The sequence below is a fragment of the Aptenodytes patagonicus genome, chromosome 17 (assembly GCF_965638725.1).
Source record: "Aptenodytes patagonicus chromosome 17, bAptPat1.pri.cur, whole genome shotgun sequence".
Classification (NCBI taxonomy): domain Eukaryota; kingdom Metazoa; phylum Chordata; class Aves; order Sphenisciformes; family Spheniscidae; genus Aptenodytes; species Aptenodytes patagonicus.
Window position 1 is genome coordinate 6,647,045 of NC_134965.1, and position 16,936 is coordinate 6,663,980.

At 44.6% G+C, this 16,936-nt stretch overlaps 1 protein-coding gene across 1 annotated transcript; it reads right to left on the reverse strand.

The window, feature by feature from the left end:
- Window positions 1–4,628: 4,628 nt before the first annotated feature.
- GUSB (glucuronidase beta) lies at window positions 4,629–16,859 on the reverse strand. Its single transcript, XM_076354336.1, has 12 exons — window positions 16,623–16,859; window positions 14,687–14,875; window positions 14,044–14,225; window positions 13,383–13,525; window positions 12,690–12,877; window positions 11,623–11,775; window positions 10,518–10,696; window positions 9,968–10,114; window positions 8,701–8,785; window positions 6,924–7,100; window positions 6,131–6,266; window positions 4,629–4,851 (listed from the first exon to the last, which is right to left on the reverse strand). Exons 1-12 carry the CDS (start codon window positions 16,857–16,859, stop codon window positions 4,694–4,696), a joined length of 1,974 nt encoding a protein of 657 aa, XP_076210451.1. The 3' UTR covers window positions 4,629–4,693.
- Window positions 16,860–16,936: the final 77 nt, after the last annotated feature.

The following is a 16,936-nucleotide window of genomic DNA, read 5'->3' on the forward strand; positions in this document are numbered from 1 at the left end:
ACTTGAATGTCAGAGACACTTATGTTGTATGGCTAAGTGGATTATAAACACTAAGTTGCTGAGGATAACCTTGACTGTGAAACATACAGTGTTCCGTAGAGAAAATAGAATTTTTAGATTGAATTCACAAAATAGTATTTAAATTACTACTGAAGTAATCTTCTGGTTTGTATCGAGGATGTAGGTGGAAACTGCTTTTATGTATAGAGTTCTGTGGTATGAGTAACATCTGTTGCATGTAACACTAAATTACTTGTCCCTCTTGTCTAACAGTTTTAGACAACAATTCATTAAATGAGTTTGGTATTGACCAGAGTATAGTTAAAGCTTGTCTTGATGTTTAGTTCTGTCTCTCAAATGCCTTGAACTTTGATATGAGGGGAGTGAATGATGTTAAACTGGTCCCTCGAGGTTTTACTTTGTTCTTTTACAAGCCTTGAGGCAGTATTACTGTTTAATGTGTTGTATAGATTTATTTTGATGCCTTAGTGTAGATCACAAGAGTGCATCTTTTTCATCCAAGGAAGAGGTGAACACGTGCTGCCTGAAATGGTTAGTCGCAGTGCTAATATCTCAGAACAAGCAGCAATGGAGACAAGTCTAATCAGTGATTACTTGGTCCAATTTCTGGGTGTAGTGCACACCGTAAAAAGGAGAAAAGCCCCATCAGCTGAAAGTATAGGTGTTGACTAACTTCACTGTGTCTTGTGCTTGTCTGTGTGGGCATAGTCTGTTAATTCAGTTTGTTTAGTAAAATTGTTTAGGGCCAGATTTTCAGCAGTCGTGTCTGCAGTCCTTGTTTGTGTGCCCATTGGGATCAAATGGAAATTGAGTTTGGTCTCTGGAAGAATTTGCAGCTACACTTTGTGCACGAACTTGCAAATCTGATCCTTAATTGTGAACTCTCTTGTCTTGTGTGCTTTTCTTGCAGTTACTTTTTACTGGAAGTGATTTGCTAGAAATGGCCGTAACTCTTCTACTTTCTCTCTTGTGCTTCAGAAATGCAGTTGGCCTGAATAAAGGGCAAAATAATATTAGCAGTAGAAATTTGGACCTTTTTGCTTCCAGTTCTTTGACTCTTTCCTCATTGCTCCCAATGATAGAAACGGCATATTTCTTCCAGTAAAATGGCTCAGGTTACAATTAGTAATGTGATGGAAATCTGATGAGTGCTTCATGCAACTGCCCCCAACCAAAACAAGTATTGTGGCAAATGTGTGGTTGCTATTAATTTGAGCCTTACAAATCCGAAGGCAAATTCTGAGAAATCCTGAGGATACAAGAGTAGAGTATGGGTAAAAGCTAGTAAATAATACCTGGTCTGGCGAAATTACCTGTGGACGTCTTGCTGCAATCATTCTTATGCTGCATTCATGCAGTCCAAACATAAGAGCTTGAATGAACCCAATCAGAGGCCTTTTTGGTTGTGGTCTCAACACTCATGAGAACGGAGGGGAAAAAATTCATAATTTACAAACAGTGGTTCTGAATTTGGGCTCCCCCCCACCCCGGCTCTCAGTTCTGCAGGGAGGAGCGGATTGTAAAGGCAAAAGAACCTCATCCCCAAACCTGCTTAGGAACTAAACATTCCTGAAATCCTCTTACTGTAAGGTACTTGCTACTCTTAAGGCCAACGAAGCATTCAAGTCTCGTTTAGGAAATGAACATTCTTGAAGTTTCTTACTGTAAAGTGTTTGCAATGCTAAGGCCAATGAAACATTCCCTACCACCTTTATCTAAAGTGACAATAATTCTCTCATTAGGAGATTTCTGCATATTGTAGTACGCATTTGTCTTCTGCTGTACAGAGTCTCTCGATTGCTCAAAAAGTTTGGTGAGGTGCTTCAGGCAGCACTTGATGCTCCTAATTTATATGGGCTAAAGTCAGAGAGATCTAATAGCTTTGGTTCTGCCAATGTTGTTTAAATGTGATCTAGACAAAACTGGTCCAGAAAAGATGAAGTATTCTGTTACCATAAAACTGTATTAAGCATGGCCTAAATATTAGGTGTTTGTTCTGTATAGTATGTTCCATCAACTATTTATTACTAGTGCTTTAAACTCCAAATTAAACATCCATTTAAATGGAGTCATTGGGCAGATGTTCCTTTTATCAATGTAGGTTGAGAGATTCTCTATTGGAGATTTAGGATACAATTTTGCTAACAGGTAAACCAATGTAAATATGTACGAATTCTATTTGTTGCACATAACTTTTTGGTATAAAAAATAAATGTAGAAATTACCTGTGGACGTCTTGCTGCAATCATTCTTATGCTGCATTCGTGCAGTCCAAACATAAGAGCTTGAATGAACCCAATCAGAGGCCTTTTTGGACTCAGTCTGAGCCTTAGAAACTGTTTTTAAAGTCAGTACTGTAATTCTGTTTCTAGAAATGTACTAAGTTGTGATTTTTTTCAAAGAGATTGTGTGTTAGCAGTAGAAGGGTTAAAGCACTTGGGTCCCCAGAGATACCGGTTTATAGAATTTCTGCAGCTTCATTGTGTCTTGCTGAATGTTGCGTGCACATGGGTGTGTAAAGGTTGAGCAGCATTGACTTGAGGCTTTCACTGTTTACAGTTCTTTAAGCAACATGCAAATACTCCTGTTAAGTATGTTATTTTTATCACTTCCTGCTCTCCTTGTTCTGTAGGTCTGCTTTAACTCCACTCTGAGAAGATCACAAAGTTATCTGGAAACTGCTGTATGTTTTCCTGGATTTGGGGGGGAGGGAGGGAGCTCTTGGGGAAGGGTTGGATAGGCGGGTTGGGTTTACAATTGCACTGAGCTGTTAAGAACAAGCTGGAACTAAGACTCTGAAATGTGTGCTTACCATATGTGTGGATATTAAACTCTGCATCTTTTTTCTTGGACTGAATGAAAGTAATAGCTTTCTCTTCTGCAGCCGCAAGCCCCGTTTGTTACCATAGGGATCTGAGCCCTAGTTTGTAATGTGTTAACAACGTCAAATCTTTATCTGTATTTTGATGTGGCAGTTGTTGGTATGTCATGTCTGTTGAAATGGGGAAGAAAATGGTTTAAAAAAAAATTATGTCTAGAGATCGAGAAGTTGAAATGACTTTCAGACACTGGTAGTGGGCTTAAATACGGTATTCACTCTTATACCATGGTACATTTGAGCAAGTGTCTTTTTACGATGGGTAGACTTTTATATTCTGTGTTTTTAGTTATATAGAAAATCTGTAAACCTAACATGGTATAACCACAAAGAATGTTGATAGTATGTTTCTTCTTTTCCCTTAAACTCAAGAAAAACTGTTTTGAATTCTGCAGTAAACATATATGTCCTTATTCTGCATGTAGCAGTGTGGAAGGTGGTGTTGGTTTCTAATGTATCACATCTAAAGGAAAGAGAATTTGGCCACCACACAACATAAGAGCAAATATTTATATTGGCAGATGTTTTTTCTTGAGGTACTAGCAAAAGAGCCAGTTGCAGAAAAAGTAGTCATAGCAACAGTTTCACTCAGTATCTGTGAATCAGAATAATGAAACTATGTAATTGTGCCAACTTGCAAAATTCAGCAGGCAGCCTCCAATTTTGCGGTTCTGCTACAGGTGATGCTGCTCATGGGACAGCCCTGGGATGTTGCAATAAGAAGCTTGCAGACTAAGCATTCTGAGCTCTTCTGTGAGTATCGGCACAATCTATTACAGTCTAAAGCCTGGCCTTTAGAGTCCTCCAAGACTGGTGTGCGGCCTGAGAGGGACGTTACTACACTACATTACTGTCTAAAGTAGCGTGTGCACATAAATTTACACATCGCCCTACTCCAGAATGCTTCAGGCCAGTATCAAAAAGGTTTCAATCAAATTTACCCTCAGAATGCTTCAGGCCAGTATCAAAAAGGTTTCAATCAAATTTACCCTCAGAATGCTTCAGGCCAGTATCAAAAAGGTTTCAGTCAAATTTACCCTCTAGACTATTATTACTGTAGTACATAGTGACAATTTAATATGAAGGAAACTCTTCCATGCTGGAAGGTAAAACCGCATCTAATAGCGGCAGTTCTGGTACTGTGACTAAAATAGTTTTAAACAAAGTTCAGTTAATGTAGTACCTACCTATCTAACATATTCCACCTTGCTGCTGTAGTATGAATTCCATACTGTATTGGAGTATGTTGGGTATCCTCACAGAAGTGGTGGTTCATATACTTCCTGAATGCTGTGAACTCTCAGAATTTCTCAGCCAGCCACATACATTCTGTCCAGCAAGAGAAGCTATATAAATTGTGCTCTTCAGTAATCCTGTGGACAATTTGCTGTGATCTGAGTAGTGTAACTGTTAGGGGAGTATAACTGGAAAACCTCATTTGCATTGGAGGGATGTGATGTTCATTTAGAGTAACTTGGATTTTTTTTTAAGTATTCAGCATTGATTTGTATCATGTAATATTTTAATTTTTTTGCCATAAACAGATACCTCAGTCAGGATCTCTAACTTCAGCTCCTTGAAACTCTGAATATTCATTTTACTACCTGGAAACAGGAAGCCTACAGACATGGCTAAGCACAGGAAACCAGTGTTTCTGATCTGCTTTGTATCATAGTAACTACTTCAGTAGAAATTGCATTAGACTTGCAAAACTTGAGTCAGGCATAAGTATTATTTAAACAGAAATTTAATGAACAAGTTCAGCATAGTACCCAGCCACTATACCTTTTGATTTCATTTTAGAAAGAGGGTATGTGATTTTATTATAGGAGGAAGACAGCTTGATTCATTTGCAATCTTCCAGTATCTTTCTCTAAGAACAAATGCAGCTGATTTGGGCTGTCGTTGGCGGGTAAAGATTCCTTTCTTGTTCCCCAAAACACGTGTGGTCCCTGTAGAGAAGTTATAAAATAAAGCAAGTGTATATAAAATGCTTTTATATCCCCTACTGTGAACTGTTACGATATATGTACTAAATCAGGTTAGGTGGAAGAGACCTATGCACTTTCTGCTACACACAGTCAGGTACAAAGGGGAACTTGGCAGATGTAATCTGCGTCATCTTGGCAAGATTAATTGATGTAACTGAGCAATATAGCTGCAATTCATTGTATTTACAACTGGTAAGTCGATAACAGTTAATTCAAGTGTGCCCATTAACTTGAGCAGAATTTATTTACAGCAGATGTTCCTTCTGCCTTTAGTTCCACCTTGAAATTTGATGGTGAAAATGTTGATTACTAACTGTTTGACTGTACTGTCCTTTAGCAGTTCCATATCCTTTCTGCCTATTTTAGTTTTCATAGGAAACTAGAAAAGATGATCGCAACATGTAGAGAGACTGGAACTGCGTATGTGTATGTGAATTTGTCTACATTTTCTCCATCCTCCTATGTGAAACTAATACTACTTTTCTGACTGCTTCTCTGCAATGACTTAGCTTTCTAATACCTATATTGGTGCTCTACAGATTATTCCTAATTGTGTTTCTCTGCCTGAAATTAACACTGACTGTTCACCACCCTAACTCACTGCAGGTGGCATACGCATAACTGGTTCCTTACTGGGTCTCTTTCTGAGTTGTAATAGTTTAATTTCTGTGTGACTGCACTGTAGATTAAGTAATGCCCCATACTTTGCAAATGCACTTATTTATTAATAGTGGATGGAGTGTCATGATAGACTGTTGTCTACTAGTGTGGCATCTGGTCCTTTACTGCTAAACCTCTATACCAACTTAATAATATGTTATTTAAGGTGCTTGGTTACTAAGGGCAGTTGTAGATGAAATATGAAGCAAGTGAGACACATCCCTAACAGCTGACTGAAGCTCTGAATTGAGGATGGCCAAGAAAGAAAGTAATCTGGGTCTGCTCACGAGCCTCCCTTGCCTTCTGCCCTAGTGCATAGTCGCATATTCTGGGTAGCATCTTTGCAGGTGAGACACCTAGGAACTCAAGCTGGAGAGAGAGGATGCATTAAGTACAGGCAGGGCCTTCCCTCTTGACTCTGGTCACACTGGACTTTGTCACAGAGACCAGCTATGCTCTATCTTGGTAAGCAGAGGGCCCTTTTGTCCTACCCTACAGCACAATATTCTTCATGTATCGTAAACCATTTTAAACTTGCAGGGAGGATGGGGAGTTGTTTAGAATATAAATACAAGCTTACCTTGATTAGTCATGAAATCAGCAAAATTCCATATGAGCTCCCCAATCACATACTCTTTCCTCTTTTTGTCAAGAACGGAATGGTACTTTTCTAGCATAGCTTTCTGATACTCCTCGCTGAACATAAGAGGTGGATCCTACAGCCAGGAAAAAGAGGTGGCCCTGAATGAAGGTGACAGTTGATCTCAGCAAAGGTTCCATATGTTAACTTCCTATTTACTGGGGACCTGCTTCCTGAAGACAAACTTTACAATTGCTTGGTCTTTTCATTGCTGCCGCATTAACAATGGCTATTTAATGAAGATTAGCAACTACTAAAATTGCAAGGGGAAACTTTGCATGTAAAATACAAACATAATGCCAGGTATACTTGGGGGGGGGGGGGGAGTCCGTGGTTTTGCTTGGTAATGGTGCTTTATCACGATAGACATAGGAGTGCCACCCCCTTCTGTGCAGGATAGGATCATGAAATGAAAGTCCAGTCTCCTGTGTCGTATCTTCCGATTAAGCATTTTCTACAAATGCCAAAGTACACATTTCAAAGTGCTCAGTGCTTTTTACTCAAAGCTAAAAAATTCTCTTTAGGTAGAATCTAACCTTCGTTAGCCAGTGGCAAAGGTCATTGATTTCAGTGGAGCAGGATTACAATCCTGGAGTCTTTCGGACACTTACAAGCTAATGCATCTCAAAACTAAGTAGTCAGGCTCAGTGGTACCCATCTCTTCTAGTTAAGCTTTTCTGACCCTGTAAGAAGAGCAGCGCTTTTTTCCATCTAGGGCATCTATAACACTTACACTGTGAAGTCCAGGAACCGAGTCTGCTCCATATTCACTCTGGATAATGGGTTTTTTGTAGGTTTTGTACCAGTTCTCAAACTGTGTTGTGAGTTGTAGTGTAATAACTTCCAGGTGGCCTGGGTCATGATACCAGGAGAAGTAGCTATTTACGCAAATTACATCCACATAAGGAGCCTACAGAAAACAAGGTGAGAGTGTTTTGTCACAGAGCTCAAAAGTAGACAACCTTAACTCATAAAGCTAAATCCTCCTTTTGGTTCATTTTATGGAATCCAGTTTTATTACACGTAGAATAAAGTCTTTTCCCCCATCACTCAGGCCCTTCCAATGTGACATCTTTCCCCCCAAAAAAGCAGGATAAATTTAAATGCCAAATTAATATGCTTTTAGCTTATTTTCTTACAGACTTAAGAAGTCACAGCACAGAGTTAGACAATATCAACCCATTTCATCCTCAGGTTTGTTAGAAGTTTTTGAGTTTCCAAGATGTCTCTGGCTTGCTGGTACATTTAGATGTACTTTTTGAGTATTGGAATGTGATTATCAAGTTAGTGATGTCAAATATTTTGACTAGCAACTAAATTTGTGCATCAATGGTGCAATACTAAAGACTAAGCATTCTGCAAGTTATATGCCATTTCTACCACATGGACAGTATGATAAAAGGGCACAAAGCCCACTAAAGATAAAGTGATGTTGTATGTAACTTGTTCAATGTTCTCTTAACATGTTTTGTAATAAAAGGAAAAAAAGTTCTAATATCACATCGGTGTATGAGATCTGTTCTTTGGTTTTGTTTTCCTGTGTTGTCTCAAGCTGGTCAGAACATGCTAGTGGGGATGGGATGTCAGAGTCTGTGTGTGTGTGTGCCTGATGAAACAGCAATGTTCAAGTGCAGATCCCCGCTGGGCTCCTTCAAAACTAAGGCTACCAGTTGTTTGTTTGTTTGTTTGTTTGTTTTCCTGGGGTGGGGAGGAACAGACCTCTCAGTTACAGAAGGCTGTTCCTGCTAATTGTAGGACACTTTGGAAAAAAATACAAAGTGCAACCTGTAGCAGGGACATGTGGTAGTATCATGTACCTACAAACTCACCTGCTAGAAGTGTTTATTGTACAGTAGTGACAAGCATTATAACGCCATCTTGAAAAATTAAAAGTGACATAGGAACTACCCCGGAAACAAGTTTATGTGTGTTAAAGATCCTTGGTTCATGCTATGGCCAGCTTAAGGCACAGACATCCAAGAATAGTGCCTTTCAGCTATTTATACAGCTCTAGGACTTTAATTATGAAGCTGGAAGAGCTTTTAGGTTATTCAACATTAACAGAAATCTGCCAAAGAAGATCTAGAGCAGTTTAAAGCAGGCATTAAAGCAAAGCTTCCTTCCTTTAGACTTCCACAAGGGCTGTTAGCATTTTAAAGAGGTTTAAGCTTTGATTTAATTGCAAATGAAAATCCTGAGCATTAGTAAACACAATCAATGGAATAGCAAAGCATGACAATGCTAATGGAATCCAGGGGTGTGATACTGCGTACTTCACTCAAGACAACTGTTATTCTCTCTTTCAGATATTTTTTTGTTCAGCTGGACTACAACTATAGGATAAGATGCTTTGTAGTAGAAAGAAAAATATAAGTTTTCTGCGTCTCCCTGTTAAGTATCTCCAGTAAACTTGGGGAGGTGGGGGAAAGGACTGTAAAACAAATGACAAGAATAGGAAATTTAATGTATGAATTGGAAAAAAAAAAAGCTAGAAAATAAAGGAAACTTACACCACGATCAAGAGCGTAATTAGCATCTGTCACAAAGGTTACTGGTCTGGAGGGATCGAGAGCTTTAGTGCGAGCTATCACTGTCCTGTTTGCAAACAGTAAAGCAAGAGTTCAACAACAGCATGGAGAAGCACAGCTCCATTTCCCCAAGCTCTCTGTCCTTTCACCCCCACTCAGACATTTGGAGCTGCTTTTGATTTAGCAGGCAGAGTATTTTTAATTAAATACTGCAGGATACTTAGTGATCATCTGCTATAAAGTGCCTGCAATTCTAGCCAGTTCTGCAGGAGTATAAATATCATGGCAAAGAGACCTTTATCTGTCACAAAGTTTGTTGCTATCCCACCTGAAAAAAGAGTAGAAGTGTACCAAATGCAGGCATGTTAATTTGTCTGTTGGTGCCAGCAGCTTGCAAGTTGGTGAAGGGACAGTGAGTTTGGTCATGAAAATGTGAGAAGGGTAGCAGGAAGTTTCTGAACAACCCTTGGGATGTGTTCCTGCAAAAGCATGAGGCCTTAGCCCTACACCACAGCAGGCAGAGCAGTCAAAGGTTGGCTGCTTTTGCAGAAACCCTGAATGAGGGAGATGAGACAGAGAATGGGAAGGCCAAGCTCTGCTGCTACCTTGACATTGCAGGACAGTGGTGGATCATTCTGAAGAATGAAAATTCAGTTACCTCTTAATGCACCTACAGCTACTAGGGATGGTCTGCTACCCCATTACAGAGATGACTCTTGGCTATCCAAAGCTTAAATCTCTTTAAAAATAAAACCAAGGGGTCTGTAGGGACTCAAAGCAGTGGCTTTGAAGTGGAGTGTCACTATCCCCTGCAGAACAAACAAATAGCGCTAACTGAAGAACCTTGTCCTCAGAATTAAAGGTCCAATATTTTACAACTTTGCTGTAATTCTCAGATTTAGAGAATTTAAGATTCGTCTTCCATTGGTAACGAGGAATGTCCCATTACCATCAGGCCTGCTTTTGCTTGACCCATAGCTGAAGAAGAGATGCTCAGACCAAATGGACTCCCAGTAATTTTGCAGAGGCTTACTGGTTCAGAAACAACAGGTTGAGACCGTTGTGTGGTTCTGAACATCAGTTCAACACATGCAGCGGTTATGCTTTTAGTTTGCATCTGCAAGTACTGTTTCAGGGTTCCCAAAAACTGCTTCCCTTCTCTTCGCTACTTCTTTATGCCATTCCAAAGGAAGATGCATCATCTGCCAAGATTCAGGCCTCAGCTCTGTGTACAGGCAGATGCACTTACTTGAAGTAGTAAGCTGCTGGGGGCAGTTCCGATGCTGGCTCGTTGGCTACTGACCACATCACGACTGATGGCCTGTTCTTATCCCTGCGGATTAGCTCCTCCATCACAAGAAGATGATGCTGCAGGGACTTGTTCCCAAAGCTCTCACTTAAAGACAAAAGGAAGTGAGACCCAGTGAGGTGAGGGTATAAAATCCATCCCCTTTGCCTTTCCCTGTGAAAACTCAAGCCTCTGGGGTGCATAAGCACAGCTGAGCCTTAACACTGAATATGGCTTCTGCCCTATTTCCCCAAAGCCTGTTGCACAGTTCAGGGCTGTGGCTTGGGCTTATTAATCGAGCCAGACCAAATGACATGATGGCCATGTGGCACAACGCCCTCCGGTTGCCCAATCTTAATAGGCACACGTGGCGCAACGGGCTGATTTCTAAATAGAGCAAAGTACTGCCATTATCAGGACAATGGGCACTGTGGAAACTATGGGACGCTTTCAAAGTGGCTCAGAGAGGAACACAGAAACAAGGGGAAGGATCTTTCAAGCAGTCACTTACAGCATTTTAATCCCCACTCCCGGACACTCATCGATCACCACAATGCCGTAGGCATCGCACAGGTCCATGATCTCCTCGGCATAGGGGTAGTGGCTGGTGCGGAAAGAGTTTGCCCCCAGCCAGCGCAGCAGGTTGAAGTCCTTCATGACCAGGGGCCAGTCGAGGCCTTTGCCACGGATCTGTGGGGGGAGACAGACATCACACCCTGTCACGCTGCTGGGTCAGGACTTCTCCTCACGTTAGCTGGCCACCACCGCTTTCCTTCTCGCTCCCAGAGTGTTTCCAGCCTCAGGTACCATTTCTAGCTGACTGCACTGTCTCTCCGTGCAGTGTTTGCGTTTTTGAGGGGCACTGCCACATGCATACCCAGACCCTGGGTGTTTGGAGAAGCAGAGGGGATGGCGGTTACAGCCAAGCTGCCGGCACTGCGGCTGCCTGCCATTTTGGGGAGCTGCCCTGCCCTGCCCTGCCCGGGCTGCCCTCTCCCTCCCTTTCACAGGTGTTATCCATGAGGCAGGCTGATGAGGACAAGGGTGAAGGAGGAGCCCGGACCGGCGAGGCTCTCTGCATTCCCCCGAGGAGAGCCCGCGCTCCCCGGCGCCGCGAGGGAGGCGCGCCCGCCGCCACTGAGGTGAGTGGCTTGGCTTGGCAGGGGTGGGGCGGCTCTGCCCGGCGGGGACGGGGTCTCTGGCGCGGCTGCGGGGCCTCCCTGTGGCCGGGCCGCGTCTCGCAGCCCTGCCGCTCCTCTACGGCTCAAACCTCCCAGCTGGAGACTTTGTACCCCGCGTTTCCCAGGCTGGGGAACCTGTGAGCCGCTATTTCTGACTGGAAGCCATGGCCGCGAGATTGTTTAGTTCCTCTGCCAGCACACCCGGGCTTGCCCATGCGCTCTGAGAGGGATATTACAACTACGGCAGGACTGGGCATGGTGCCCCCTTAATGCTGGCAACAGTTCGCCCTAGCCTCCCTGGCAGCTCCCGGCCTAGGAGAAGGGTGTGAGGAAACAGCCCCTTTGGGTGGAGAGGTGAGGCAAGAGCGGGCTCTGCCTCAGTGGCACAAAGCGAGGTGCCATTAGGTGCCCCTGCTGCAGGCACCACACACTTACGTCCGCGTCTTCGTGCTTGTTGACACCGTGGAAGTAGAAGGGCCTGCCATTGATGAGGAACTGCGTGCTGGTGATGTGGACGGTGCGGATACCGACCGGGAGCGTGTACACGTCCTCCAGCAAGGCCCCGTTCGCCTGTGCCTGCATTTTCACCTGGATTTCCAAGGGGGAGACGCAAGTGACGTGCTTGGGCTTCACAAGGATGCCCTGTCCTCCCTTCCCCTTGTCTGTAAGGGCTATCCTGACCTCCCGTCCATTCCCCAGCCCTGCTTCATCCGCCTCTTGTGGTTCCCATGTGCCTCCTCAGGGAAGGACCAAGGTCTGACTAAGCAGAAAATAGAAATCCAAGCTGGGGAAGCTGAAGGATGAAGAATGAACCCTGGATGACCCTTCTGGGGCTTGTTTACCCCAAGAGCTTCAGTTTCATTTCCCCTTACTCATCCAGGCCATTTCATTCCCCCAGGCAAGGCAGCGGTATACATCTTCTGCTCTGTACCTTGATATCAGGCAACGACTGAAATGTCATCTGCTCACAAGAGCTACAAAGCTGAGCCCCTGGAAACTCACAGCAGCTCATCTGCCCTAATTTCTGCATCTAAATGTCACTACTCATCCTTAACTCACAGAGTCTTCCAGGCTCATGCTATTGATGCTGAACTCGTCTGGCAGAGTGGGAAGAAAGCTCATTGCATGGCAAAGCATGTGGAAGTGGTTAGCAGCCTGCTCCTCAGAGACTCTGCTTTTGCGATATCTCCTCCCCTGTATTGTCTCAAACAGTCCTTTTGCAAGGGATGGATTGGGCCCTAAATGTGAAGGACAAACATCTGAGAGTACCTGCGTGCACTCTAGGCATGCCCCCCTCTTCTCACTGACAGACCTTTCAGTTCAGCATCCAGGAAGCTGGCAAAGCTTGATTTGATTACTGTATAATTAGCAATGCCACTCCGGTCACGTGAACAGGATCCGTGGGAGAAGATGAGTATGGAAGATGGGCCATATGGCAGTTCCTTAACCCTGTTAGACAGTCAGAGGAAATGCACACAGAAAGGAAGAAATGTCACTGTTACCTCTAAGGAGTAGCGGTATCCGGGGTTCTCATGCATCAGGTAAGGCCACCAAAGATTTGGGTTCAGGACTTTTAGCTCTCCAGCTGGCCCATCGCCTGTAGCAACCACTTTCCCTTCTTGGTCACGTAAACTCAGGGACAAGGAATAGAGTGTGCTGCCAACAACTGACACCTGATATTGCACCATTGCTGGTTCAAAGGAAACAAAAGACAATCGGAGACTGCCATGAAAGGAAAAATACATGCATCAAATGTTGGAGGGTGTTCACATACAGCAGCATTAAAAAATGAGGGAGATGTAGAACAACAACAGAGTGGCATGAATTGAATGTAAGAAGCATGACCTGTCTGTCTTGAGGTCCAGAAGTTTCCAGCAGGATTTGTGTATCATACAGCTCTGTTAGAGAGAATCCTGCTTTAGGTGGGAGGCATACCGCCCCTACTGAGAAATTCTACTTTGAAACATCTGATCATCCTTTAACAGCAGTCTCTTGCAAGCACTTCTTTTTTCTTATTGCTTCTGAACTCTTTATCATACTCTTGCAACTGCTGAGCTGTGCAATAGACCAGCTCAGGTTCCAGAAAAAGCCACTACGAAACAAATTCAATCAGACCTCTGCAGGATATTTTCTCTGCTGCCCTTGTCATCTCCATTTGGAGCCTGAGGTAGCTGCTGTAATTGTTCTGGACCTACCAATGCTCTCTGATGAAGTAGTTGTCACAGTAATATCATCTATGTAGATAGAAGGAGTAGTGTAAAGCACAACCGGGCGATGGATTCCAGCATAGTTAAAGAAATCAAACCTGATGTTCTGTACAAAATAGTTCTTGGGATACCTGAGTGAGCAAGACAGGAGAAATGGCTACATTATGTTTCATTACACAAGAACTGAAGGCAGCATATGGATGCTAGCAATGTAAAATAGTCATGTAAAAATAGATGCTAGCTGGCAAAATAGTCTTTACAACAGGATGGATCTATCTCTCAGTAGTGCTACTGCTGCTACATTGAAGGGGACTAGCAGTTAACAAACATCTAATGCACGGGATAGGTTTGATCCTTCAGGATAGCTGGTACTTGCAGTTTCCAGCTGAACTCAAGCTTCTCAAATCTGCCACTGATTCAGCTTGGCAAATCACTTAATCTCAGTTCCCTGTGTATAAAACACATGCAATAACTCAGTGCAGATTCCTCACAACACTCAACTCCTCCCTACTCGACTGATGAATTTTGGCATAAATACAGCCCGTGCTTTTTTAAGTTGCTTGGAGGGTCTTATGAACCAGCAGCTGAATAAATTCCCATCCTCTCATCCCTGGGATAAGCTCAGCAGCACAGAGCTTTAGCAACTCACCTTGTTTTGTCATTCATGTACTGAATTGACCCTGGAGGCAGAGTATGGGGTGTCAGAGTGTTGTTGAGCGCAACAGTGATGCGGCAGGGGATCCCTGGGCTGCCCTGGATGATGCTGCTTATATCTGCTTCAAAAGGGAGGTGCCCCCCTTCATGCTCCACGACTTGCACTCCATTGACCCACTGCAGGAAAAGACACCCGTGAGCCTAAGAGGCAGGGATATTGGGTTTTTGTGGCAAGCATAGCAGGGAGAAGGAAAGGAGCCCAGCAAAGGGCAGTCGGGATGCCCGGTAACACTGAACCTTGTTCTGGGCTCTTAGTCCTTGAGGGATCAATCTAGCAGCCCTTCCTTTCCTGGGAGCTAGGTCTGGGTCACGTACAAGCAAGTGTCACTGAGAGACACTCCTTTGGGCAGATCCTGTAGCAAGGAAATGTTTTAGTTACTAGTCCTGATATTGGAGGATCAGAGAAGAGAGAGTTGGGAAACATGGCCAAGTTCTTGGCTGGAGGAAAACAGCCAAGAGTTAAGAAAATAGCAAACTGATAAAATCTAGGCAGAGACGTGTTTGCTGAAGAAGTCATAGGACAGATTTTAGTGCAGCGTGATTTTGGAAACAGACGGACAATTTCCTGTGCAACGTACCACAATGGAGTAGTAATGGGCACTACCGAAACGGAGCACCACTCTGGTGTTGAGGTCATCCTGAAGCCAGCGGAGAGGAAGCAGCACCTCCTTCTCATACCAAACCCAGCCAATGTAGTTCTCCAAGCTGGGGTCTTGAGTGATATCGTTGAAGCTGGCAGGCACTGGCATGTCAATCACAGGACCAGTCTGGCAGGAATTGCACAGAAAGGGAGGGAATAGATCATTTAAAAAAAGAAATTTTACCATCTTGGCTGTCCAACCTGTACTGCCGGAGGTGTCCCCTTCCACTGACAGCCTTAGAGTCCCTTTGCCAAGTGGAGAAATACTTGGGAAAACCTGTTTAGAAACTGGTGTGGTCTGTCACAGGTCCTATACAAGTCCTCCTTAATGTCAGACCCAGGAACCTGCCTGTTCCTACAGGAAGAAGCTGCTCATATCTTTTTCCCCTCCTGATTTTATTAATGGCTCTGGTATTGCGGACTCAGAAAAGTGAGGGGAAAAAAAATAAATGCCCAGGTCATTGTTTCAGCCTAGGACTTCTCACAAACTGTAGTTTCTCCCGCACAGCTCTAGCTGTTTGGTGAGCAATGCTGGTGGTGTGCTGTCAGTTCACTGGCGTGGGGTGCTGCTTGTCAGGCTAAGAGCTGTAGTAGAAGGGTGGCAAGAGTCACGGATATTTTGGGCCAGATCCCCCAGGGAAGGTCTGTGAAGACTGTTTGGGATGAGTCCAGCCTTTCTCACTCCCTGAAAGCAACATAGATTCCTGAGGATTACAATAGAGTCAATTCACTTGCTTATTTTTAATATAAGGATTATAGGCAGGCAGTGTCATAATACATTTAACACTGAGGTAACCGGATGCTATTGCAAAATAGAGCTGTTCATTTTTAGCACCTGCTGTGCTCATGATGTTGCATAAACGAGTGCTGCAGCAGCTTCCCCTTTCCTACAGAAGCCTTTCCATGGAGAGCGGAATGAGGAAGGTCTGGTCACCCAGGGGTGAGCATCATGTGTGCGGCTGACTCAGCACTGAACTGTATCGGCACTGCAGAGAAACTCAATGCCCTTATTAGACATCAGAAAATCCTAGCAGGAAAATCCTTGGATGGTGAAGTGGATCTTCTAGTATCTGATACAGGATAACCTTTGACTGGGATGGCCATAATGTGTGTCTCCTTCAGGGAGGTTCTCTGATGTCTAAACTAAGTTGAGTGTACACGTCTAAGCCTCCTTTGGGAGGGGGGGGCATAGTCCAGGATTCCTCCCCTCTGGCTGTCTCTTTTTGCAAAACTTCTAGCGGCATAGTGTCTTTCAGCTCTTCTTGCCTTCCACAATTTGGCAAAAAAATGGCCAAAGGGCTAAAATAGAAATGATGAAGGACACATACATTTCATGCATAGAATACATAACTCCTTTCTTTAAGGTAATGGTGTTAATTTCATAATGGATTTCAGTTACACTAGAACTTGTTTATCTGCACTCGGCTGCTTTGGAATAAATAATTCAAGAGTGCCCTTTCCAGGCATGTTTTTATTTATTCTATGCTGCTGACGATAGGTAAATGTCGTGCAAGGCCAGCCCTGCTTTTGCAGCACAGGGATTTCCATGGCAGCTAAAGGTGGCCATAGTTCATTCAAATGCTTTCTGGCTTCTGAGCAGAAGGGGGATAATCAGACACCGCTGTTTCGTCGGTCGGTAATTAGAAAGCCTCTTAAGAAAAACCTGCATAGCGGTAAGACACTTAGCGGGGGCCAAAGAGCAGCCGCTCCGCAAGCCTGATGGGGAAGGAAGGGGGAAACGGTCCTCTCGGGAGAGGAAGGAAACCCATGTTGCAGGGGGACCCTTCCCGGGAGGAGAGCACGCCCCTGCCGCACCGCCCTGCCCGGGGGAAGGGGCAGCCCCTGCCCGCGCCCCACTCCCGGCCCCGCGGTACCTGCCGGAGCGGCTGCCGGTACCAGCGCTGCACGAAACCGGCGTCCCTGCCCGGCGAGAAGTCGGCGCGGAAGCTCCAGAGGCCGCCGAGCTCCTTCCGCTCCCGGGAGGGGGTCTCCCGGGGGTAGAGCATGCCGCCCGGCGGGGCCGCCGCCCGCCCCAGCGCCAGCAGCAGGAGCAGGCGGCAGCCCCCCGCCATGCCGCGGCCCACCCCGCCGCCTGACGCTCCCGCCGCCATTTTGGTTGTGGGCAGTGCCCAGCCGCGGGGAGGTACCGCCGGGGGAGCGGCGGGGACGGGCAGCGGGGGGAGGTCCC